At 46.4% G+C, this 23,696-nt stretch overlaps 1 protein-coding gene across 2 annotated transcripts in view; it reads left to right on the top strand.

The window, feature by feature from the left end:
* The window catches only part of LOC117747468 (transcription initiation factor TFIID subunit 4-like), a 73,673-nt gene extending 54,090 nt beyond the window's left edge, over positions 1-19,583 (top strand). The window contains exon 14 of one of the 2 annotated variants that reach the window (XM_034556726.1): positions 18,528-19,583. In XM_034556726.1, coding sequence (XP_034412617.1) covers positions 18,528-18,701 — 174 coding nt within the window. In that variant the 3' untranslated portion in view covers positions 18,702-19,583. Of the gene's footprint in view, positions 1-15,727; positions 15,973-18,527 lie in introns of those variants that run through there. The other variant, XM_034556716.1, reaches the window with a different exon arrangement.
* The last annotated feature ends 4,113 nt before the right edge of the window (positions 19,584-23,696 follow it).

The raw sequence follows: 23,696 nt of genomic DNA, 5'->3' as shown, positions 1-23,696 counted from the left end.
AATGATGAGTAAGGAAGTATTGAGATGGCAAATTGAGATGGGAGCGGTGTTTGATGGGTCCAACATCCCATAGTCTTTCAGCCAGGAGACTGCTGTTCCTTCTCCATGTGAAACATATACAAAGATCTTTACGAGAAGTCAACGGTGTGTTATTTTAACCCAAAGGAAGATGTTTTCCTCAACCTAAGTAATTTTGTTGCCTACACATAACTAAGTATTTCATGATCTTTTCCTAAACATAACTAAGTATTCATGATCTTTTCTTAAACATAACTAAGTATTTCTTGATCTTTTCCTAAACTAAGTATTTCATGATCTTTTCCTAAACATAACTAAGTATTTCTTGATCTTTTCTTAAACATAACTAAGTAATTCTTGATATTTTCCTAAACATAACTAAGTATTTCTTGATCTTTTCCTAAACTAAGTATTTCATGATCTTTTCCTAAACATAACTAAGTATTTATTGATCTTTTCTTAAACATAACTAAGTATTTATTGATCTTTTCCTAAACATAACTAAGTATTCATGATCTTTTCTTAAACATAACTAAGTATTTATTGATCTTTTCCTAAACTAAGTATTTCATGATCTTTTCCTAAACATAACTAAGTATTTCTTAATCTTTTCCTAAACTAAGTATTTCATGATCTTTTCCTAAACATAACTAAGTATTTCTTGATCTTTTCCTAAACATAACTAAGTATTTATTGATCTTTTCCTAAACATAACTAAGTATTTATTGATATTTTCCTAAACATAACTAAGTATTTCATGATCTTTTCCTAAACATAACTAAGTATTTATTGATCTTTTCTTAAACATAACTAAGTATTTCTTGATCTTTTCCTAAACATAACTAAGTATTCATGATCTTTTCTTAAACATAACTAAGTATTTATTGATATTTTCCTAAACATAACTAAGTATTTCATGATCTTTTCCTAAACATAACTAAGTTATTTTGCTTACTTTTCCACCACTTCCAATGTGTATCACTGCTAAAGCTACTTTTCCTCTCATCCCTTGGATGTATGTTGCAGCTCTGGATGTATTTTGGAGCTATTCAGGGCTGCAGCTTCTCCAAAGACGGACCATGTTCATCTCTCTGCTCCCCTGTGGCCACATCAGTATTTGTATATTGCACAGAGAAGAGGTGAGAATGGATTTCAGGTTGTTGTATTGGGGATAGAGATGATGATTATTCCATCACACCCTCTGTACTCTGTCCTTTCACACGTTTAACATGATTTGAACACTTTGCTGTTTCATTCCCCCCCCCCCATCGATTCTTTCGCCGTGTTATGATCTCCTCTCCTCCCCTTGGTGCGTCTCGACTAAGCGGGGCTTCTGTTCATGAGGTCGGATGGAGACTCACTCCTACGGTACATCCGACAGAGAATGTGCCGCACATTCAGAGCTCTGAAAACATCCTCGACACATTTATGAGCTCAGAGTTATCATCCCGGCACTTTTAGCCATTTATCACATTAAAGCCAGAGCTTTGTTTGTTTTTGACGCCGAGGCAACAATATCTGCAGAAATCGCCCCAGTTTGTCCAGCCTTTCCCCTCCTGTCTGTCTCCACCAGCAGGCGCAACGCAAGGGACAAAGGTAGGCGAGCGGCTTTTAATAGCGAGCGCGGTCTGTTTTTTTCTTCTTCTTCTTCCATTTGAATTCATTTCACCTTCTTTCTTTGAGGCTGTAGATCAGAAAGAAGGAGTGAGGCAATAGAGTGAGAGGCATGGGGAGAGGGAAGGGGGGGTGGGGGGTGCGAGCACAAGGAAAACTGATGCCCTTTCCTCCAGCTAAATTAACAGGAATCACGTGGAAAACAATCTGAGTCTCCAATGAAGGAGGGAGGGTGGTGTGTGTGTGTGTGTGTGGGGGGGGGGGGGGGGGGGGGGGGGGACCATTAAAATTAGCCCCGAGCTATGGACTGCACCCAATATCACTAAAGCTGCACTCACTACAGATGTGGAGGCTGGCTTACAGGCAAACTATGCTCTGTTCTATAGCTACAATTAAAATCAACCTCGCTGCCAAAAAATAGGAGGGGGAAAAGAAGGGAGGTGGGGGGACAGGGGGGGGTTGTAGAAAGGCAGACATGGAACATCAAAGACAGATTGAAATGTGTAGTCAGTAATAAGAGTGGTCTCCAGGCCCTGAGGTTCTCCACGGTCCCCTTGTTAATGAGAAATTTTGACCTCTGGTTTGTAAGTTAAACTTGTAATCTCGGTTAATGAAGTAAATCAATCCCAACTCGGGAGTGCTCGGGTGTCTCTCCCTTTGCCTTCTCCCCGCCAACCTCCCCTCTGTCCTTCTCTCTCTCTCTCTCTCTCTGACTCTCTAGCGCCTCGCCTCCCTCTCTCTCTCTCTTTCCCGCATCCTTCCCTCCCTCCCTGTGTGCCGCCCGGGAGTGAAACGGCCAGGTCTTCAACCAGACAAACAGGAAACCCGCTGATCGCGAGGGTTCCGGAGCGGGTGGAGGGGGAGGGGTTGAGGACTCAGAGGACTAGGACCAACCAGGCTGTTTGGTTAAGAGAGAGTGGCCAAGTCAATGCTAGCAGAAGGGACAGCGGGGAGGAAAACCACTTGCTCCTCCTCCTCCTCCTCCTCCTCCTCGACTCTTCTTCCTTTCCATCTTCCCTCCTCTCTTTCCAGTAATCTGCTGGGGATAGTGTTTAGTTTGAGAAGGCATGCCTGCCTGTTGGTGCAGTAAACAGTACGGTTGTTTGTACTACCACAACATGCCTCCTTCCTCCTTTCCTTTTGCTTCTCTCCATGTTCAAACCAAACACACAGTGGGGGTTTTCAGTGGACCAGAGAGCCAACTTGACCTTTTTTTGTTTTGTTTAGTTTTTACTGTTTGTTTTCTCGTTGAGCTCCACAACAATATGGAGGCTTCTCTCAAATCGGCGGGGTACATGGACGTTAACCCCGGATTAGCGGTTGATTTAATTGACTTATTCAACCACTGAAGTGATGAAGGGTGGGAAGGGAATTGTGTGGGTTCCCCTTCTCTACATACCACATACACATGATTAAAGAGGGCACACAGAGGCTGCTATTGGTTTTATAATGTCAAGAAGATTGTAATATTAGTCTGACTTCACGTCTCTAGGCGATTCTGAGTTTCCAGCGAGGACCCAAAGCAGACAGAGTTGAGTCTTCAGTATGGTTACAGGGGCTCTTTGGCCCGGTGCCATGCATTCTTAGAGCTCCAGCGCGGTGCACTTTGCCAACTTTCCCTTCCCCAGCACAGTGCAGACCATAGTGGTACTCACCAGTGATCTGTAGGTTAAAGCATTTAAAATGCAGCTCTAACATTAGCATGAAAAGATGAACACATTTGCTCTTTAGTTATACATGTCTCCATACCATTTAGTTCGACATTTAAATGCACAAGATATAAAACATAGATGTCATAAATACATATGACCTGAAATCACGATGCTCATTAAAAAATACAAGTTTGAGGATGGCCGAAGTTATTACAATTCATCCTGAGGTGGGACATGAATGTCTGTGCAACATTTGATGCCAGTCCCTCCCAATAGTTTTTGAGATATTTCAGTCTGGACCAAATTTATAGACAGAGCAACAGACATAGAGCCACGTTACTATCTAAAGAAAACAAAGAAAACAAACACGTTGGTGTAATAAACAGACTTGGCAGCTTTAAATGTTTTTGTTTAGATGTTTTATGTACACGCGACACATACTTTACCATTCGTGGTCAAATTGACATGTAATATAAGTCAGCATGTTTGCATTGAAAATAATCTCCCAGTTTGTTTGTTCCACTGCCTCTGTTCTCTTAACAGTACGTTTATGAGCATGTGGCGCATGTTTCTCTCGTAAAAGCGTTTTTTGTTTTTTTTTAAATAAAAGAAGGAAAAAAGAATAATTTACTCTCTGACACATTGGTATCTGGCTCTCTGCACAGGTACAGAAATACCTACAGAAAGGGAGAGCAGAGGGGATAACGCGGCAGCCACGATTGTCTGTTCGATGTGGAATATACGGTGACTGTCAACTTGACTCAGCATCACAGGCCTTTAATGTATTCATTCATGGAAAGGGGCTTACACAGCCTCCAAGATCAGTAACACACACACACACACACACACACACACACACACACACACACACACACACACACACACACACACACACACACACACACACAGGGTGTCCACATTCCACCACTTATTTAGGTTAGATTTTCTAGTTAGTCACACTTAAAGAAATAAGACAGTAATGAAACTCTCTCCCACACGTACCAACAGACCATAGAAGGAAACAGACGGTTCACCTATCGCATAGATTGCTGAGCATCTGTGACGCGTCCGACTGAGCTGGAAGAAAGAAAATCCATCTTGACTATAAATACAAAATAAATGGAACTCATATGTATATATGCCCGTGAATGCACACATTGGTGTTAACACTGTAATCACGGTATTTAGATAGGAACCGTGTATATATCCATATTATATATACATCCATATTCAAAGTAGTAGTATCCCCCTCATTTCTGCCTTGAAAACTTTGCCCTGAAATAATGGTTAAATATACAGTTTTGACAACAAAGTTGAGCCCCAGGCACTTAAGAGATACCCATCTTAAAGAAATTAATTACCTCCCTTGTTAATCTTGATATAATAAAATTTCTGAAGAATGAAATGCGCTGCCTCCCCCCCTCACCACCACCGCTCCGCCTCGCTGCTATGGAGGCGAGCCGATAATGGCTGGCTCTCTAGCTAGCCTGCTGGCCGAGGACATGGGGGACGGCCTAACATCCCCGGGACCCCGCGCTGCGCCGCAAACCCACTCTCCTCGTCCTACGCCTTCGCCGCTCACAGGGATCCGCAAAAAGAAAGGGGGCCTCAGCCGCCTGCTTCGCCGCCCCGCGCCCCGCTCGCGCTCCTGGAGGAGATGGGAACTCTGGGCCTCCAACCGTCGGCGTCTTAACGACATGCGACACTCGAGGAAGCCGACTGGAGAGTTGCCGAGCGCGGGCGCTGCAAATGAAGTCGTCAACACGGAATCCTCTGAAAGTTGGGCGGCGAAAGCCCCGAGAGAGAGAGAGAGAGAGAGAGAGTGAGAGAGAGAGCTCTTTCTGCCGTGGCTCACTTAAGAAACTCCTGCGTCTTCCTGTGACTTAGTCAGTTTTTTTATTTATACTTATTTTATTTTTTCATAGGGCCCCCCCCCCCCCCCTGTGACGCCACCGTGACATTACAGCAGCGTGGCTCTTGTCCCTGTGTGTTTTAAGTTTGTTTCCCCTTTGACGATAAGTTTTATGTCAGCTCCATTGTCAGCTGTCAAGGCTTGAGCCTGGGGAGAGAAAGGAGAAAGAGCTGGAAAGGATCTTTCATTAGGTGCTGGCAGTAGGGGGGGCAGATGAATGCGGAGGAGAGGCGGTTATACAGTATGTACGGAGTAGGCAGAATACTACAACTAGACGGCAGAAATGCCAACATAGAGGATAGTTTGAGTTTCCAGAATCTGATTCAGGACTTTTCCTTCAGCATCCTGTGCGCAGCAGCTTTCTACCTGAAACCTACGACTTAATAACGGGCCTCCATCTTGATATTTACTGCATCGTAGCTCTCCTCGAGCAGTTTTACACTCCGTTTGTTCTGTGGCTGATTCTCTTCGACGCATAACCTTGATGTCTTGAATAATGTATGCAGGGATGTCATGGGTAGTGAACCCTTGGTATTCCAATGTAACTCTGCAACGGTGGAGGGTTGAACATGGTATGTTTAAGTGATGCAAAGTGCCATTGTTTTACCAAATATAAGAAGAAGAAAAAAGACTGCCGTGCAAAGGTCACCCATCCGACAAATGTAGGGAATGTTTCAATGATCATGCTTGATGGAAAAGTACATGATTTTAAGCATTTAACCACCCAGACTTGGTTTCATCCAACAAACGGCCATCTGTCGACCGCTGTTCGTTCCTCATATGACTCGGAGACTTCACCGATGACGTCGTTGTCGCGTAACTTGCGTACATTCGTAGTTATTGTAACCCAGGCGACGATCTTTCGACCTAACCAAGTCGTTTTGTTGCCTGAACCCAACTGAGTATTTCACGATCTATTCCTAAAACCTAACTATGTAGTTTTCAACTCAAGTTTGTTTTGTATCGCCCAAAAACACAAATGACAAATTTGCCTCAGAGGGCTTTACAATCTGTACACATAGGACATCCTCTGTCTAAAGCTATCTGAGGTCTGTGAAGACGGACGTTTGTTGTGAAAAAGGCGGACAGAAAGTTGACACGTGTTGCTGGCTTTCATCAGAAAACGCACAAGAAGAATTATCTATCATTATCTTTTTTTGTCGGATATCATTTGAGGATACGTTGAACCAGTCCACACCGCACCAGAGGGCCACCTCGTTGTTTGGCAATCATTTTGATTTCAAATGTATATTTGATTTGATAAGTCACAAGGAATGGTTGGACCATTGAGGGCAAACAAGTGAATATATTGTTCAGTGAGTTGATCATTCCAACCCCTGAAAACAGCCGCCGTTAACTGCCCCCTTTGTAGCTTTTTTTTAAATTTTTTATCTCCACAACACCCAGAAGCTCCCTTTTTTCCCCCTGAGGCACCCACTGGGAAAGGGCAGTGTTCTGGCTCCCAGTTTCACTCAAACCACCCCTCATATCCCGGATCCACCACAAGCTACTCAGCTCGACAGAGATGGTCCATGTAAATTAATTCACGTGATTGTTTCGTGCTAAAATATCGTTGCGATACAGTGTCCTGTATTTTGTCTCGTAACGGAGATTTTAAGAAAAAAGACCAAAAAAACCAGAGCAAATCTAAATTTAGCTTTGTGAAATGGTGAAGGAGAGCAAACAAGGCGATCCATTAGTGAGGATGGGTTATTGGCTGGCTTGCCTCTTCTCATGGCGGCCCATTAAAAGTGGTAATGTCTGCCCGTAGCAGTGCCGGGGGAAGAAGAAGGAGGCCATGGAAGGCATATTTCACATGCATCAGACACTGGAATTAAATAGACCAATGTTCCCTAAAAAGACTGAAGTACATCTCTTTCTGATGTGCGTCCCGGGCAAAAATTCATTGATCTTAGAATGTCCCTTGGCAATTATAAAATATTAAATCCAAGTCGCACTTTTCAGCTCGGCTTAATTTTTTTTTTTTTTCTTCTCCCCCCTCGCTTTTTCGCTGCTTTTCCATTTGACCAATTTAGAAAAAAAGAAAAAAAAGTTAGAAATGGATTGTCGTGGAAAAAAAGAAAAGCGCTGATAATAAAGGCTGTGCCCACTTTTAGATATCTTCTGTTATGTTTCTGTATTGTGTTTTTTTTTTGAGGGCCATCTCGGATCATTAAATGGGATGAGGTCCACGGCTTAGCAGAGGGGGCCTGAAAGCACCAGACGTGGTAAACCAGGAGCTGCTGTAAACGACCGGCATTGAAGCACACGCGGCAGCGACATTCGTGTGGCGTCTTAATTCCCGAGCACAAAGTCTTCTGAGCTGCCTGCCGACAAACACCCGTCAGCTGCTTTCCATTAGGTCCGCGTGGCCCCGGTGCTCGCCTCCCACGGCCCCCTTTGTGTCCCTCGGAGAATACAGACGGGGGTCCGCAGTTAATTGCCCAAATCATTAAATTTAACATATATCTCAATAAATACAATCGGCCAGCTGTTTGACAGGGCACACAGTTCATTAAGTCCCCTTGCTTGTTTGTCGACCCCCTAATTAAGATTTAGAATCGATCATTGGGTGCGTAATGTACGGTGTAGCCTCACAAAGAGGGGGTGGGGGGGGGGCACTCTCTCCGAGCTCCGGACCGGAAAAAAAAGAGGGATCGGCATCCGCCTGCTAAAGCTTTCACCATTTAGCACAGTGACTGCGATGGGAATTAGACATCCTGTGCTAATTAGGGAGGCCAATTAACTGTGAATTTCTGGCTTTTTTTTGACAAATAATCTCGGCAGAATTGAGACGTTTGAATGTTATCCGTCCTGAATGGAGAGAGGATGAAGGCTATTGGCTCGGGTGCTGTTTGGAGACGTGTCTGCGTGTGTGTGTGTGTGTGCGTGTGCGTGTGTGTGTGTGGGCGCGTGTGTGCGCCCCCTCCCAGTGTGGGGGTGTTCAAGGTACATCTCCACGATGTGTTCAGCAGAAGTAAACAATAGGTTATATTTGATGTGTCTAACGCACCCTGGAGAGAAAAAAGAATTGCAATGATGGCTCTCATCCGGCCTCCACGCAGCAGAATGCCGTCGCCGCCTTGTTTTGCGAGGACAGCCGCCCGTAGCGCTTGATCTCCGTTCCCCACCACCACCCCGAAACAAAAGAACTGGCATCGCCTTGAGAACCTCGATGTTTCTGTGTCTCTCATTCCCACTTTGATTCATGATCACATGTATTTTTCAGATTGCATAAATTATGTATTTTTTGGGGGGACTAATGAACGCCCCTCCACTGATAGAACTTTGGGAGAGTTGTGAGTCGCTGGATACGGCCTCAGTGTTCCCATTCACGCGTTACGTGGCGGCTCTGAGCGATGGATGCGGCCCTTTTTAAAGAGAGCTACACAATGTAAACCTACCTCCTGGGCTAGCCGACACACCCCTGCTTTGTTGTGTGTGCGTGCGTGTGCGCGTGTGTGTGTGTGTGTGTGTGTGTGTGGTCTGACTTGTTGACAACTATAAAACAGCCCCCCCCCTCTCTGCTGTCTTTATCACCTGTTGGACAAATCCCAACTGCTTTTGTGGCCTCGCAACACCGCCACCGTCGGGCGCGCTCTCTCTGTTCCGTCGCAGCCGATAACAGAAAGCCGCCGTTGCACCGCGGAAGGCAACGTCTGTGGCTGTGTGCCGAAGCAGTTTCGGATACCAGGCGGCGCCGGGGGCGTGTTTGCAGGGCGCCGGCGGGCGAGTCCTGCGGCCGCCACCCGCCTCAGGTGCAGGAAGCGAATTGAGCGCTTTCCTTTTACACGATGTGTAATTATTATGGCAGACAAGGGTGTGGATTTAAAGCGAGTCAATATGTAGATAAGGGTTTTCTATGCACACAGACACACACACACACACACACACACACACACACACACACACCGCTTGCCTGGGAAATGATGCTGTTGTATGTGGTATAATAAAGCAGGTTGCCAAAATGCTGTGCAGGTAGGAAGGAAGCCTTCTGGGCCTGTGGAAGAGGAGCCTGATGGGAGGAACGAAGCCTCCAGAAAGAAACGCCAGAAAATATATGTAATGAGGAGCTTCTTTAGCTGAGTCCAAAATATTTGATGCTGCCTGCCATTATTACCCTCCACCCGCCTAAACTGCTAATCGACAGCGTATTATATGATTTTAATTTTGACACTGCGGTGCCAAACTGTGGAATGGTTCCATATCTAGCAGCAGTATAAGTGGCATATTATTCTATCAAAGTGGAATCGACGCCTCCAAAGAAATTTGTTAAAAAGGTACCATTTACTTCCAGCCTCTCACCCTGTCGGATGGGGGGGGGGGGGGGGCACACAAACGTTCTCTATTCAAGAAGAAGGAAAAAGAACAATCCTCCAGTAAAGTTTCGGTCTCGCTCTTTCTGGGCCATCTATATAAAACATGAAGCTCTCTCCTCTTTCCCCAGTAGAGCCCGCATTGTAATCAGACCTGCTCCTTCAGACAGCCGCCTTCCTCCGCTCCGTCAGGTGCACGGGGGACCTGCGACGGCGGCGCTGCAAATAAAAAACGGAGCCTGCGATGGCTAAACGGTGTCAAAAACGGCCCCCCGTTTATGGCAATTTTGAGATCAAGGACCGAATCGGGGCGGCGGGAGAGAAGAAGAAAAAAACTGAAATGTGCTTTCTTAGCGCCTCCATCTGCATATCGCCCCCACCCCCCTCCTGTGTGTGGTGCGTTCCTTTCCTTGTAAGTGAAATGTGTCACTGCTCATGTGAGGATTTATATTTGACGGCTGACAGTTCGGCACATGTCTATGAGCGGCGGGATCCTTGGCGCTGCCTTTCCTTCCCCCTTAGTCTCCGCCGTGCTATTCTGCTAGCCTGTTCTTCCCCCTAATTAGGCCATCTTTCAGGATCACCCCCGCCCCCCCCCCTCCCCCTCAGCGTGGTCATTTACGTTCGATACCACACCGAAACTGATACTTTCTTCCCTTCTTTTTCTTTTGCTAACCAGTTGTTCCTATTTGGAACGTTTTTCCCGACGCAGACATCAAAGGGGGGCGGACCACGAGCCTCATTTGGGCGACTTCTCCCAGCCATCCGTCGGCTGCTGCTGCAAAAACACCCCGGTGCCACGGTGATTAACTCAGTCACCACCCTCCCATTCAACTTGGATTAAAAATTCAAAAGCGGCAGAAATGACAGTGCCACACCACTGAAAGTAAAGTGTGCAAAAAAGAAAAAACCAACAAGGGCTCATTAGCGAAAACAGTTCTGAAGACAAGCATTCTGACTTGAGACTCATTACACTTCTCCCATTTTAACTCTAATTGGGTTCATTTTACATATGAAACGCCTTGAATATTTAATGGCGGGGGGGAGAGAGAAAAAAAAGTTCTAACTTCTGATACTTCATGCAGCCGAAGAATACTTGGCCGGCGTTAATTGTCCAGGTTAGCGGGCACGCTGTCGGACATTTTTTTCCCGCGCTGCTTTTTGCTCTCCCCACGGAAAACACCGGGGTGCAAGAGACATCGAACGCATCGTTTTGGCAACGCTATTGATTGGCTCTTACAGCTGGTTGACGCGTCGCAACGGAAGCGCCGTCCGTGTCGTTTGTTGTCACATTAGCGTCCGTCTGCACCAGGCGAATGGGCTTTCATTCATTTAACAGGTGGTAATAACCAATATGTGAACACGGTGTTATTACCCTTGTGCTGCCAACTGAGGCTACAAAGACCCCGCTCAGGAAGCCTTTGTAGTGTTTAACACAAGGCTCAGCTAGCCGCGGCGCAGAGCATTTTAATACTTCCAAAAAATAATGTTATGGTTTCTTCATCTGGTTGCCTTCACACAATCTTTTGTTTCTCCCAGGTTGAAAAAGAAAGAGAGCGAGAGAGAGAGGGGTGTTTGGTGGTGGTGGTGGTGGGGGGCCGGGGGGGGTTCCAGGCAAGAAAAGTTAGCATTTCTTTGTTTGGGAGCGAGGTTCCGGGTTGCAGCGCGCTGTTTAGCTCGGTGACCCCGCGACTTGTCTTCTGAGGAACTGCGCGAGCTGCCCCTGCAGAAACGGCGCCCCGGGGGGGTCGGCTTTCATCTCAGCAGTAACCTGTGGACTTTGAAACTCAGGGCGATGAAATTGCAGCTTTGTCAGTACACTACTAATTAGAAAATTCCTGACCCCGAGCGAGATGTTTTAATTATGTGTTGTGTCAACGAGTTTGCAGATTTAATCCGCCCGTTGATACACACTCAAGTGTGCAAACGGCGTCGCGCTCCGCGGCGGATCTGCTGGAGCGAAGCGGGGCGCCTTCGCTCCATCCTTCCCCCGCCCCGCAGTGACCTTGCGCCATTCTTGCGCCAATGCTTAAGTAGCCGAAATTGGACGTGGCGTTAATGTGTGAGCTCGCGAAAAAGAACAAAAAAAAAATAAAAAATCTGCTCTGCTCTTTGCCTCTGTGTTTTTGGGGGTTTTTTTGCGGGCGGGCTGAACAATGTGACAGCATTGTGCTGGGGTGTGAGCTCTCTGTTGCAGTGAGTCAGTGTGAGGGGAAGGCAGGAAGGGGTTAAACAGAAATTGAGCGGGGATGCTGGGGGCAGCAGTGCTGCAGAACATAGCAGTGTTCGTGCGAAGGCAAGTCATTTCCCGAAACACTGCAGACACATGGCCTGCGGCGCTCTAAAACCTTTGGAGACCAAAATGGCTTGCAGGAGTTAGAAGTAATAAGGTGTTTTTTTTTTTTGCCTTCTTTCTCCTTGACTGAAAATTCTGCACGGTTGCTATGCATTGCCATGGAGCTGTGGAGCTGTTTTTATGGTTTATGTGGGCATTAAGATGCTCTGCAACTGGCCATTTTTGAGATTTGTTGTTCTTTAGCAGTGAAGCAAATGGAAGTTGTTTGTTTTGAAAGTGATTCCTTCATATTGCTTTTTATTTTTTTTGCCGTGATCAGAATGCTAGACCTCGCTCCCATCCCTTTGTGTTCCTCCCTTTATGTCCTCTTACCGATCACAACATGACAGATGAGCAAAAGCATGCATGAAACAAGAAGAAAAAAACAGATATTGCAAATGGGTTTCTCTCTGATCCAGCTGTTTGTTTTTTGGTCTCTTTTTAAAGCACAGTGACAATGGCCGCCTCTGGTTTGAGCAGAGAGGGAACCTGCGACGGGAACAAAGGCCGTCTGTGTCGGCGCGTGAACGTAAAGCCGCAGTGTTAGTCCGTCCTGACCTCGCTTCAGCGGGGCTGAACCGGGAAAAAAAGAAAACCCCTTTTCATCCTCTCCCTTGGTTCTGCTAATCTTGGCCGCCTCGTCTGCTTCAAAGAGAGGCTCCAGCATATAATCTGGGCATGTACATCTGCGAATTATTATTCTAATTCTTTATACGTTTATTAGAGCTGAATAAACTCCACATCAAATACATCACTCGGGCGATGTCAGAAAGGCCCGGGGGCGAATCAGCCGACATCTGTTAACTCTTTCAAAATGGCCTCATCCAGCATGTCTGTGGGCGGACGGGGAGCGAGAAAGAGGAGAGGCGTAGAGAGAGAAAGAGAGAGTCTCTGTTGCCGATTAATGGCGGCCGTAGGAGCAGGCGTTTCGGGGGCCCCCCGAGTGTTGGAGATGAAGCAGGGGCTGCACTCCCACGGCTGGGCTCCGCGCTGCAAACGCGCGGCGACGGGGCGGCGTTCCCCGGCTGAAATGCGGCTTGGAGAAGAACATGTGGGAAAGCTTTGCTGGCTGTTGCGCAGTCAGTCAACCAGTCAGTCAGTCATTCCTTTAGTCAGTCGGTGAGTCAGTCGGGCCCACAGCCAGTGCAGCCAAACAAACAGCTCCTCGGTTAGTCCGTCGGTGAACCAACATGTGAGTCAGTCTCATCATGAGTACCTGTGAGTCCCCGCCCCTCGATAGCAGACCTGGCCAATCGTAGCGCAGCGTCAACCGCGTTGCAAAGCATCCGGCTCTGCTCTTGTGGACTTCGACGCATTAAACGCGTTGAATCGGTCATTCGTCGACCAGCCGCCGTGCAAAAGAGCACCCAAAAGTTAGCAACAACGCCGGCTCACGGCACACTTAAGGTGGACGGAGCTTTTTTATTTTTATTAATCTGCATTAATCAGTCAATTACTTATTGTCGGTTAATAGTTAAAATGTTTGATTATTTACAACCCAACTCGGAGAAGTTGTAAGGAGATCTACGCTGTTACGCTTCTGCGTTTCGGAGCTAACATTAGCGGAGCACGTTAGCACATCATTAACGAGCACGTCTATGCTACGCTAGCTACTGAAGGTATCCCGTATGTATGTTGCTTTTTAATGACGGTGAATAAAGAATTACATTACAGGAACAGTGTTGGTTGTTGTCGTCTCACCTCGATCTCCAGGTGATCTGTAGCTTTATCTTTTATCTTTGTCTTTTTAACCTCTTTTCTCTGCTGAATCAGTTTGACATCCTGGAGATATCCTTTGCGTCTCTCTGAAATCACCTTTTTTAACTTCATCTAAAAATGAGATGATCAGTCTTCAGCGAGTGCAGTTAGTGACCGTGTGGGCTCCATGGTAGCACCGAACCATGACTGGCTACCAGCATCACACACACAACCCCATCAGTGTTTGACTTGTGGCTGCTGCTAATTTCCACCTTGGCTTCAACTTGATAAATTAAACAACCCCCCCCCCCCCCCCCACAAAAAAATAAAACCAGCACCTGGTTTAGCTTTTGCTTGACTTCTTTGTTTAGCTTGTCAACAGTCTGTCTCTGTTGTGCTATATATGGCCTCTTTGCCTGCAGCGTAGACTTCAGAGTTTAAACGGATTTTTCGGCATCAAAGTAAGAACAACAAAAGAGTAATGTTGCATCATGAACAGCTTATCTGTTTCTCAACCAACACGGGGCTAGTCTTTATCCCCCAACATGAATGCTGAGCAATTTCCCCCCCCTAGTTTTTGTTAGCGCCGCGTGTTGGCCGGGGCGTCGTCACATACCGGTACTTACATTACGCGTGTGTGTGTGTGTGTGTGTTTTCTCCTACCGCGCCACCCATCTGCAACCTCCGCTGTGAGGGTGAGTGCTGAGGCAGCAGGTTGTTCCTGCGCTGGGCCGAGCAGCTCTGTGTGCCTGACAAAGTGGGTCATTAACCCCTCAGGTGTGACCCGGGCCAAATCCAATATTGGCTCCGGCATGAAAGCTCGGGTGCCACTCAGGGTTCAAAGCCCCCACCACCACCACCGCCGCCGCCCGCCCCATCCTCAAACAATAAAAGGTGCTAATGTAAATTCCTCAAGACACGGACAAGCCTCGCTGCCGCCGCACGATTGGAGATGGCTTCAAAAGCACACAGAGAGAGAGAGAGGGCGAAAACATACATTATTAATCAAAAGCAGATTTAGCAAAACGAGAAAGTGTGACCTGCTGACTTTGTCCTTCGAAGTGGGCGAATCAAACAAGGCATGAGGTGTCCAGTCAGAACACGTGATGGTATATTGGAGCATTTCTTTCCACTTCTTTTGCTTTTCTCATTGAAATGCGCGGGGACAGGCCTTGATGGACCCCTCATGTGACCTGCAGTTCTGACAATGGACGATAAAATTGCACCCCAAAAAAGTGCGTTAAATATTTTCTGAATCCGCTCTTTTGATTTGCAGAATATGATTTTAAAGGTCAAACATTTCCACCAGAATTATAAAAGTTCAGACGACAGCTGAGAGCTTTTTGATGCATTATCTAAAGTAATTATAATAATGGTCCAAAAGGGTGTGAAGTTGCATAATATTGAGTAAAAAAACTACAACTTTTGGAGCATCTATGAATCATCATTATTCATCCTAATTATTGAATTTCCAGTAGTTTGTTTGATTCCCACGTCAGAAAAGGCATTTTCTGAAATCTGTTGTGTGTGTGCGTGTGCGCGTGTGTGTGTGTGTGTGTGTGTGTGTGTGTGTGTGTGCGTGTGTGTGTGTGTGTGTGTGTGTGTGTGTGGTAAACAGTGTAAAGTGATGTGTCTGGCCCATTGGCACGTTGTCATGTATGTCAACAGAATGTGGCTGAAGACCAGAGCCCGTAAAGAGGCCTTATTACTCCCTCTTCCTCTTCCTCTCCTCTCTCTCTCTCTCTCTCTCTCTCTCGCTCTCTCTCCCTCTCGGTTTTCTCTCTGTCCCCTGCTCCAAACAAGTCAAATGTCTGAAGAGATGTATCGAAGTATCCCTGCGCGTTCTGTACGATGGATATGTCATATGACATAATGCCTCCAAGCGCCCATCACAGATAAAATGACAGATGCTGTTTTTTGCCTCATGGATCTTACTTGGCCAAGCGGATTCTGAGACTTCCAGTCTCTCTCTCTCTCTCCGAGCCAATGCTCTCCTGCTTTTTCTCTCTCCTCTTCCCACTTGTTTTCCTTTTCATCCACTGTGACCTTACAAAGCCTGCCATTTTGTTTTCTCATCGGATTTCAGACACAATTGCTGTGTAATTGCTGGCGACGGGGAAAGCGCGGTGGTTGATGTCTCCCTTTCCCTTCTAACTGACACTCAGCCATCTGCTTTGTTCAGCGTTGGTGTTGCACCCCTCCCGTCCCCGCTCCTCCTCCTCCTCCACCACAACACTATCTCCTGCATGTGATGGCGAGAGGCATCGGTCCCCATAGATACCGATACAACAACATTGGCGGCATGTGGAGGTCATATAAAGACGGAGAGGAGCGGCCGCGTTGTGTGAGTTCCTGGACGAGCGCTGACCTTTCCGCCTGCATTTGGATCACTGAGGGCTGCCGCTGTCACTGAAGGGAATGAGGCATTCTGGGAACCGTGGCACACTACCTGAAACGCCGATATCTCACTGTCTCCACCCCCCCCCCCCCCCCCCCCCTCCTCCCCCACCATCACCGAGGCTACGGCACCACCCAGCACCAACCGCCCGTGGCTACTGCTACCCATCCATCCAGGTGGATGGATGGCTTTGATTGGTGAAATCTGTGGCCCCGTCGACGGGCGCGCTCGTGAGTGGCAGTAATTGGCATGGCAGCAGGCAGGCCCATCTTTCACATGTGGTCGGCCGTGATTGACCTGATTAGGCCGCGGCCCCTCCCCAAAGTGAGGGTCTGGTGGTGGAGGGGGAAGGGGCGTTGCTTCATCCCGTGGCCCTACTGGTCAGCATTACTGACCAGAGACCAGTGTCGGACTGGGATGATGATTCAGGCCTGGAAGCTGACATCAGCCCATCGTCACACGTGCCCAACATAGATTCTGTTTTTTAGTTGATGTTTACAGATTCTGCTTTCCTGCCTATCACGACCGAGAGTTGATCTCATCATTTTTAAGGCTCTAGTTTATTAGCTACGGTATACAGGAAAATTACTTCTTTTTTTTTTAGGGATTGGTTATATAATCAGATTCTTGGCATCAGCAAAAGTAGCAATACCAAAGTAAAGAAATACTCTTTTACAAGTCCTGGTCAATGTTGAGGTTTGGGACTATTCAGTCTCGTGGGAAAAACAAAACCAAAATCAGATTCAAGTGTATATTTTGATACTCCGTCTTTTTGCGTCTGCTGGTGTCTCTTAGTTTCCCCAAGAGTTACCATTAGATTATGCCTCGGACTCCCTGTGCCCCCACTGTCACTAGGGGCACCTTCATGGCCCTTCGGTATCGTCGCTGTCTGGGTCCCTCTTTGTGTCACTACATCGCCAAAGATGCTCATCGCTGTTAATGTCGCCGTTCGCCAGCCTCAAATATCTTCTTTTGTTAAAGCACATCTATCGGTGTGTTGCGTTTAGCGCCACGTTGGTTTTTTTTCGTCCCGCCAGCAGTTTCGCTAATGCAAGCAGCAGCTATGTGTGAGAGGCCAAATACGGGGAGGCGTCAGCTTGCCAACTGGCTCTGAGGGCCAGACCGGCCCTGATGTGGTCGAGGTAAGTTGGCGGCCTTCACTCATCGCCCCGCCTCCGGGGGTCAGAGAGTGTACCGAGGGAAACCAGACCAAACCAAACACTGCCATACGAGTGCACACGAAGACGAGGGGGGGCTCTGGCTTGGCTCTTGTAAACCCCTATACCCATCATATGTTAGCTATTAAGGTGCTGTCTGTGCCGTGTGTTTACAGACCGCGGCAATCAATGTAATTGTGAGAGGGTGTTCCCGACTGAAACGTCTGTCTTATTTCTCCGTGCCCGGGCTCAAATGGGCACTGGCTGGATTCGTGGATTCGTGGATTCGTGGATTCGTGGATTCGTGGATTCGGGCCAATCTCGTGTTCTTTCTTTCTTTTCCTGGATCGAATACAAACCGCGAGAGCTCTGTGTCAGCCACGCTGTTCTTTCAGGAAAATGGGAATGTGTTCGCATTCAGGGCGATGCAGAGAGCCAAAGGACACGCTTTGGTAAAAAGGAAAGCCGGAGAGCGTCGCCAACGCGTTCAGCGGGTTGACAAAAAACAACTCCCAACGTGAGCCTAAAGATCTGGATGTCGTTAGCGCATCTGTTTGATCTCATTTATGCTCTGCAAGAGGGATTACTTTTCCTAATTGGAGGTGTATACTTTGCATTCCTTACCATTGATACCGTCAATGTGTTAGCCATTCAGCGATTACTTCACTTGTGAGAAATGGGAAACATAGCGGGGCTTACTTTCCCAACAGTTACGTTATGTCTAACCTGGGAAAGCGTCCCTTCTCCCCTCGCTGAAGGCAAAGTGAGGACAAAGTGCCTGAAAGAGAACGGGCAAAGCACACATCTGTGAAGGTGAAGGTGAAACTCAAACCAGCAGTCTGACAATTGTTTTTCTTTCAGCTCAAAAAAGCTCTAAAAAATGTATCATAACAGGGACTTCCTCAGTGAAGTCGGCTAAGTGCTAACATACCGATGCTAAGCGGGTACGATGTTTTCCTTGCTCCTCGCCATAGTTTTGCTCTCCAGCATGTTACCGTGACGATTAGCACGCGGTTTTGCAATGTAATTTGGTGGCAAATCAAATGAGTAAATTGTGACCTGATGGTGGCGCTAGATGAAAAGTAAAGGGATCTCCAAACTTGTCACCGTTCATACTGCAGGGAACATGAACGTCGGTCCAAAATGTACTTTCTGCCGCTGGCACGGCTAATTCTTTGCTTTGTCCTGTGATTGCACGAGTGGAAATGATGCCATTTTTATTTTTTTTATTGCATTCACCAGATTTTATCTGTTCGTGAGCTCATCCATTGAATGCATCACCGTGTCCTGTCCAGGGTGTCTTGTTGGAAACAAACTGATCATTGATTGTCATGCTATATTTCAAGGCCATATTAATGGGAAGCCATGATGTTAAGGAACCAGTGAACCCGCCCTTCTCACCTTGTTGACCCCTCCTTTCTCTCCAGGTTTCAGGCAGCACGGCGAGCTCCCCGGCCAGCTCCTCCAGCCCGTCCGCCTCATCGCGGCAGTATGCGCGGCAGCGCATCACCCGCGTCAACCTCAGGGACTTAATTTTCTACATGGAGCAGGAGAGAGAGACCGCCCACTCCCTCCTCCTCTACCGCGCCCTGCTCAAGTAGCCTCCGCTCAGCGCCCGACCTCAGCCTCCTCCTCTTCCTTCCCAGCCACGTGCCTTCAGATCAGGTCTAATGTTTCAGTTCTGTGTCTCCATATGTACTGTAGTGACGCTTGACGTATCTTTTAATAAGAAGGGATTTTGAGAGAGAGAGAGAGAGAGAAAAAAATGAAAGCTTTGTTCCGCGTCTTCTCAGTTTTAGATTCAAGTTGTGGAGGAAGATTGGATTCTTTGTGTTGGAAGTTGATTTCGTCCGAGGTACAAAGCGGTTATCGTGACCGCGTGTGACGGGCATCTATTTATTTGACGTGGTTGGCAGTTTAGCTTCAATGAACAAACCTCAAAGCGAGAGACCTGTGTACGCAGGTTCTCCGCGAGCTCTTTGTTGAACTAGTTCAATGAATGTAGTTTTAGCTCAGTAAACGAGCGATTTCTGCGCCGAGACATCGTTGTGAAACATTAGGATTCCGAATAACAGCATCACGATCAATGCCCCCCCCCCCACACACACACACACACTCACACACACTGTACGTGTAAATAGTTCTTATTGAATTATTTGACAGCATGTATATTTTTATCACACGTAAGCTTTGTGGGGGAAAGGAATCACCCACGTGTCATTGCGATGTTTTTGTAAGGCCGTGTGATTCGAATGAGTCCGAATTAGACGGTTTGTTCTATTCACCTGTATTTCCCATTTAGTGACCTTTCTCTGTGAAGGTCACTAAAATCAAAATCATCACCAGTTTCTGATTGGTCACCAGTATTTTATTTTTTTTTTACCCACGCATAATGTGAACATTGTTTTTATGACTAGATGTTTGTACATCGCGCTCACCTCTTGAAAAACGTCCGTGGTAGGTTGTGGTTGATACTGTGGGGGGGGGGGGGGGGGGACGACCTCGGATTCAAAACCTCAGATCAAAACAGACATTCCTTCATCTTTTCACGCTGTCCAATCTGCACATAACAAACATATTTCAGCTCTTTTCAGTTGAGCTGTCGGGGCCCCGGAGCCCCCGTTAGCCCCCTAACCTACTTTGGTAATGACTGAATGATAAAAAGCACTTACCTGTTTGTATTGTCACCCCCTAATTGAATATCTCAGCTGTAACATCATGTTTAACTGGAGAAGGAAGCAGTTGATTTTTTTTTGTTTCTGTCTTTGTATTGGAGAGAAGAATGGGAGACAAAACGCCTGCTCTTTACATGCCGCCTTGTTATTTTAATTCCTTTTTTACAAATCCTAATTGTATTGTGTAAGACTGTCCTTTATGTATTTTTTGTTTGTCTTTTTTCTATCTACCTAAATATCTTGGCCTCTATGCAGCTTTTCTTGTCAAAATAAAATGTATTTAAATATTGGTGACATTTGAAACAACTGTTGTGCGTTGTACATTGTGACAGCACCTTATTTTATATCTATTTTACCTGACGACTGAAAGCTGTCACTGTATTATAGTAAAGAAAGGACTCTTTTAGTAGTAAACGATATTGCCGACTTTCTGTCAAAAGACAGTTATTTTTAACAATTAATATATTTTTCTTTTTTCTTTTCTTTTGGAATTGGCTTTTTACACATTTTCATACATTTTATCTCCAAAACACCCTCAAAAACAAGCACAACAATTGATTTTATTAGTGATTTTTTTATGGTTTCAGAGAACATTTATACTACTACTACTACTACTACAGCTTTTTAGCCAAAATATTAGGACAATATTACTGATGTAAACTGATGCGGGAAATGGCATTTCAATGTAAGGGAGATTTGTAAATATTGTTTACAAAACTATGTGTTTATTAGATTCACGTTATTTTTGGTAAACTCTTGTACATATCCTGAAAATGTCCTGTTTGTGTGAGAAAATAAACCCAATACTTATGTATTTGTACCTATTTTGTAAAGGAATAAATACGCTGTTTACTAAACTGAGCAGATGCTGACTTTGTCCATTTCTTTTTGTCACATGGATATGCCTGTGCGATGGGAGTCTTAACGGGAATTCAAATATGCAAATTTGACTATGAAATGACTCAATAAGCAGGCAATATGTTTCATTCCTCACTCTTTAGAAGGAAAAAATAAAACGCAGGTTTTTTTTTTTTTTTTTTTGCAGGAACGTTTTGCTAAAGTCAACCACTAATTCAGCCGGCTTCATTTCCATTTCTAACACGCCAAGTACGAACTGAGTCAAGCGCTGCTGCTCAGCTATGAAAGTCCCTCTAGGTTTCTGCTGCTAATTAAGCGGCAGCATTTTTAGAGAGAAAAAAAAGACCAAACTGTTTAACTCGGTGCAAAATATTGGAATTTGGGAGCGTATTGTTTTTTGTTTTTTTTAAGACCTCGGCCTGTTCCTCAGTCCCTCCGGAGGCGTGGGCCGCTGATCCGGAGTCAGTCCTGTCGACGACCTTGCCGCTTTGCAAAGAAAATAGTAATAGCGGAGGCAAAGAGCGAGCTGTTGCCCGATGGAGCAATGAGAGTGTCACACGTCAGCTATACATCAGTACATCCTTTTATTATCGCAAATATGCAAGAAAAGTCAAATGGAGACACCGCAAATGAACACATGCCCTTTAATACCACAGTCTAATTGAATTTTAAACACTTTAAATAATATACATTTGCACCTTTTATTATACCCTTTTGAAACATTTGAATCCATATGTACACAATGCGACGCTTTGAATTCTTTGCATTTATTTTTAATTATTTTTTTTTTTTACGTGAGGAGGACTAAGAGATCTCTTAAAAACACGTGGGTCCAGTAAAACCCCCGAGTTCTGGTAATTCAATATACAATAACTGTACAGCTGACCCGCCTCAGAGGAGGAGTGAATGCCGTGTGGGAGCTGACCAGCACTTCATCTGAAAGAGGGGGGCGTGGGGGGGGGGGGCATGTGTGGACATGCCTATGAAGTCCAGTTCTGTCGAGTCCGTCACCATTTTATACTTAACCCTTCACCTAAAAGTCAAGACGGCGTCCCAGGTTTGCTTACTGCAGAAAGAAGCCCGAAACTGCAAATACTGCTCCCTTTGTCCCGCTCTATGCGCAGGTGAGCACGGCCGCTTCTGTTTTTCCTCTAATGTGCGTGACCCCCCCCCCCTTTTAAAGTCCATTCTGTGATTTCCAAGTGCCACGTGAGTGAGGAGCTTTACGCCTCCTTTCCTTCCTCCCTGAAAAACAAACAACGGTGATAGTTGCAGACGTGTGGTCGTGGCACAACGCCGATTTCTCTTCTTTTTTTTGGTCTCCTCTAACCCCCCCGGCTTGCCTTAAGACCCTAACCCCGGATGAGATTCCACACCTCACATCATCGACTGCATCAAAGTCTCCTGGCTGTACAGTGAGTTCTGATGTTGTTTCAGTCTGTTGGTCTGTTGCAGTGTGTGGTCCAGCGGTGTAGTTTTAAAACCCGGGCATGGGGATGACACAGCAGCGGGGGGCACGGGGGAGAGAGAGGGGGGGGGGCAACTCGAGTTTCTACTGGCACCGCTGAGCTGGAAGCCTTCAGGGAGGCGGAGTGGGGGGGGGGGCACCGTGGAGAGCCCGACATGCCTCGGCACATGAAAAGGCCTGGTTGACCATTCCCTTTGAGGCGACTGGATGCAAAGGCGCAGGCCAAAGGCAGGTCAGAACAAAGATGGGCTTGATTGTGAGCGAGACCCCCGGGGTGGGGGGGGGGGGGCACAGGAGCGCGCCGGAAGAGGAGCTACACGTCCACCGAGCTCATCTATATCCACTCATCGGGCTTGTTTAATCAGCGGCCATCCGGAGAGCGCAGAGATTAGGACAGCGTGGTCCGAGGAGCTACCGCCCATTTTTAATGAACAACCATTACATTTTTTGGGGGGGAAATAACCCCAGCTTAACTCAAACAAACGCCGGCGCTCACAAAGATCAGAATGGACCTCTCTTTTCTTTTTTTTCCCATCAGTCTTTCGGAATGGAAGAAACAGCATCTGTAAGTTACACACAAATACAAAGCATGAAAACTTGGCCTTTCTTGTATTTCTGCCTTTGATCCAGAAATGTTTGAGAATAAGGCCGAGAGAATGGCAGCATGAAGAGAGTAAATGCCGCCCACTCGCCTCTTTGTGAAGGAGGCGCCGACGCCGGGAGTACGGTTCACGTCGGGTTCTGCCATACATACATGTGAAGAACCGTCAGAGTAATCTGGGCTTAGAAGTGACAATATTGAAACAAGCAGACTTTTGTCTCTCAAACTTTGTCTGGAGGTACTGTGAGCAACACTGTGCAGACTGGAGGCCCCCGGAGGAACGAATGTTGGTGCCCTTCATACAGATTTAGTCTTTTTTGCTATAAACTGTGAGAAGAGATAACACCTTTATGTTCGTACTATGGACCAAGTAGACACCTTGTCTCCTTTGGTACCTACAGTATTTGTTCTGTTGGGACTTTTGCTTGTTTTAGTGAAACGTGAGACGATAAAACAGCTGGACTGGGTTCAAACGAATGTCGGGTGGGAACGGGGGGAGGGGGTCAGGCCAGCTCCGTGGGAAACGTTTTAAGTGCAAAGAAACATTTGAGCGTTTAGCGTACGTCCCTTGGGGATCACGGGACACGCTGGGAAACGGCCATGTTGGTCATTAAGCCTTCAACATTCTAACTCAACAGAACCGCAATACACTTGGAGCTTGTGCGACTTCAACCTGGATTTCAAATTGACGGACTTTCTCGAAATGCGAGGGCAGGTTTGTGCCCCCGAGAGAGAATCCGATCAGAGACCCGAGATATGTTTTAGAGCTAATAAGTAAGGATTCCAGAGCCTTTTTTTGTATGTGTGCTACACATTTGACTATATATATATATATATTTATTTTTGTTGCAAGATCTAGATTCTCTTCCATCCCTGTTTGAACAATGGGACTTTTTCCGGCTCCGAATGCGTTGCCAGCCAGATCGCTTTAGCCACATAGCCTGCGGGCATCCGAGTTTCTGCAGCTTCTGCCAAGAAACGCTCCCTTCGCAGG

Source organism: Cyclopterus lumpus, chromosome 3 (genome assembly GCF_009769545.1).
Source record: "Cyclopterus lumpus isolate fCycLum1 chromosome 3, fCycLum1.pri, whole genome shotgun sequence".
Taxonomy (NCBI): domain Eukaryota; kingdom Metazoa; phylum Chordata; class Actinopteri; order Perciformes; family Cyclopteridae; genus Cyclopterus; species Cyclopterus lumpus.
Note: the sequence above shows the minus strand (reverse complement) of the source record. Positions and strands in the feature narration are given on the sequence as shown.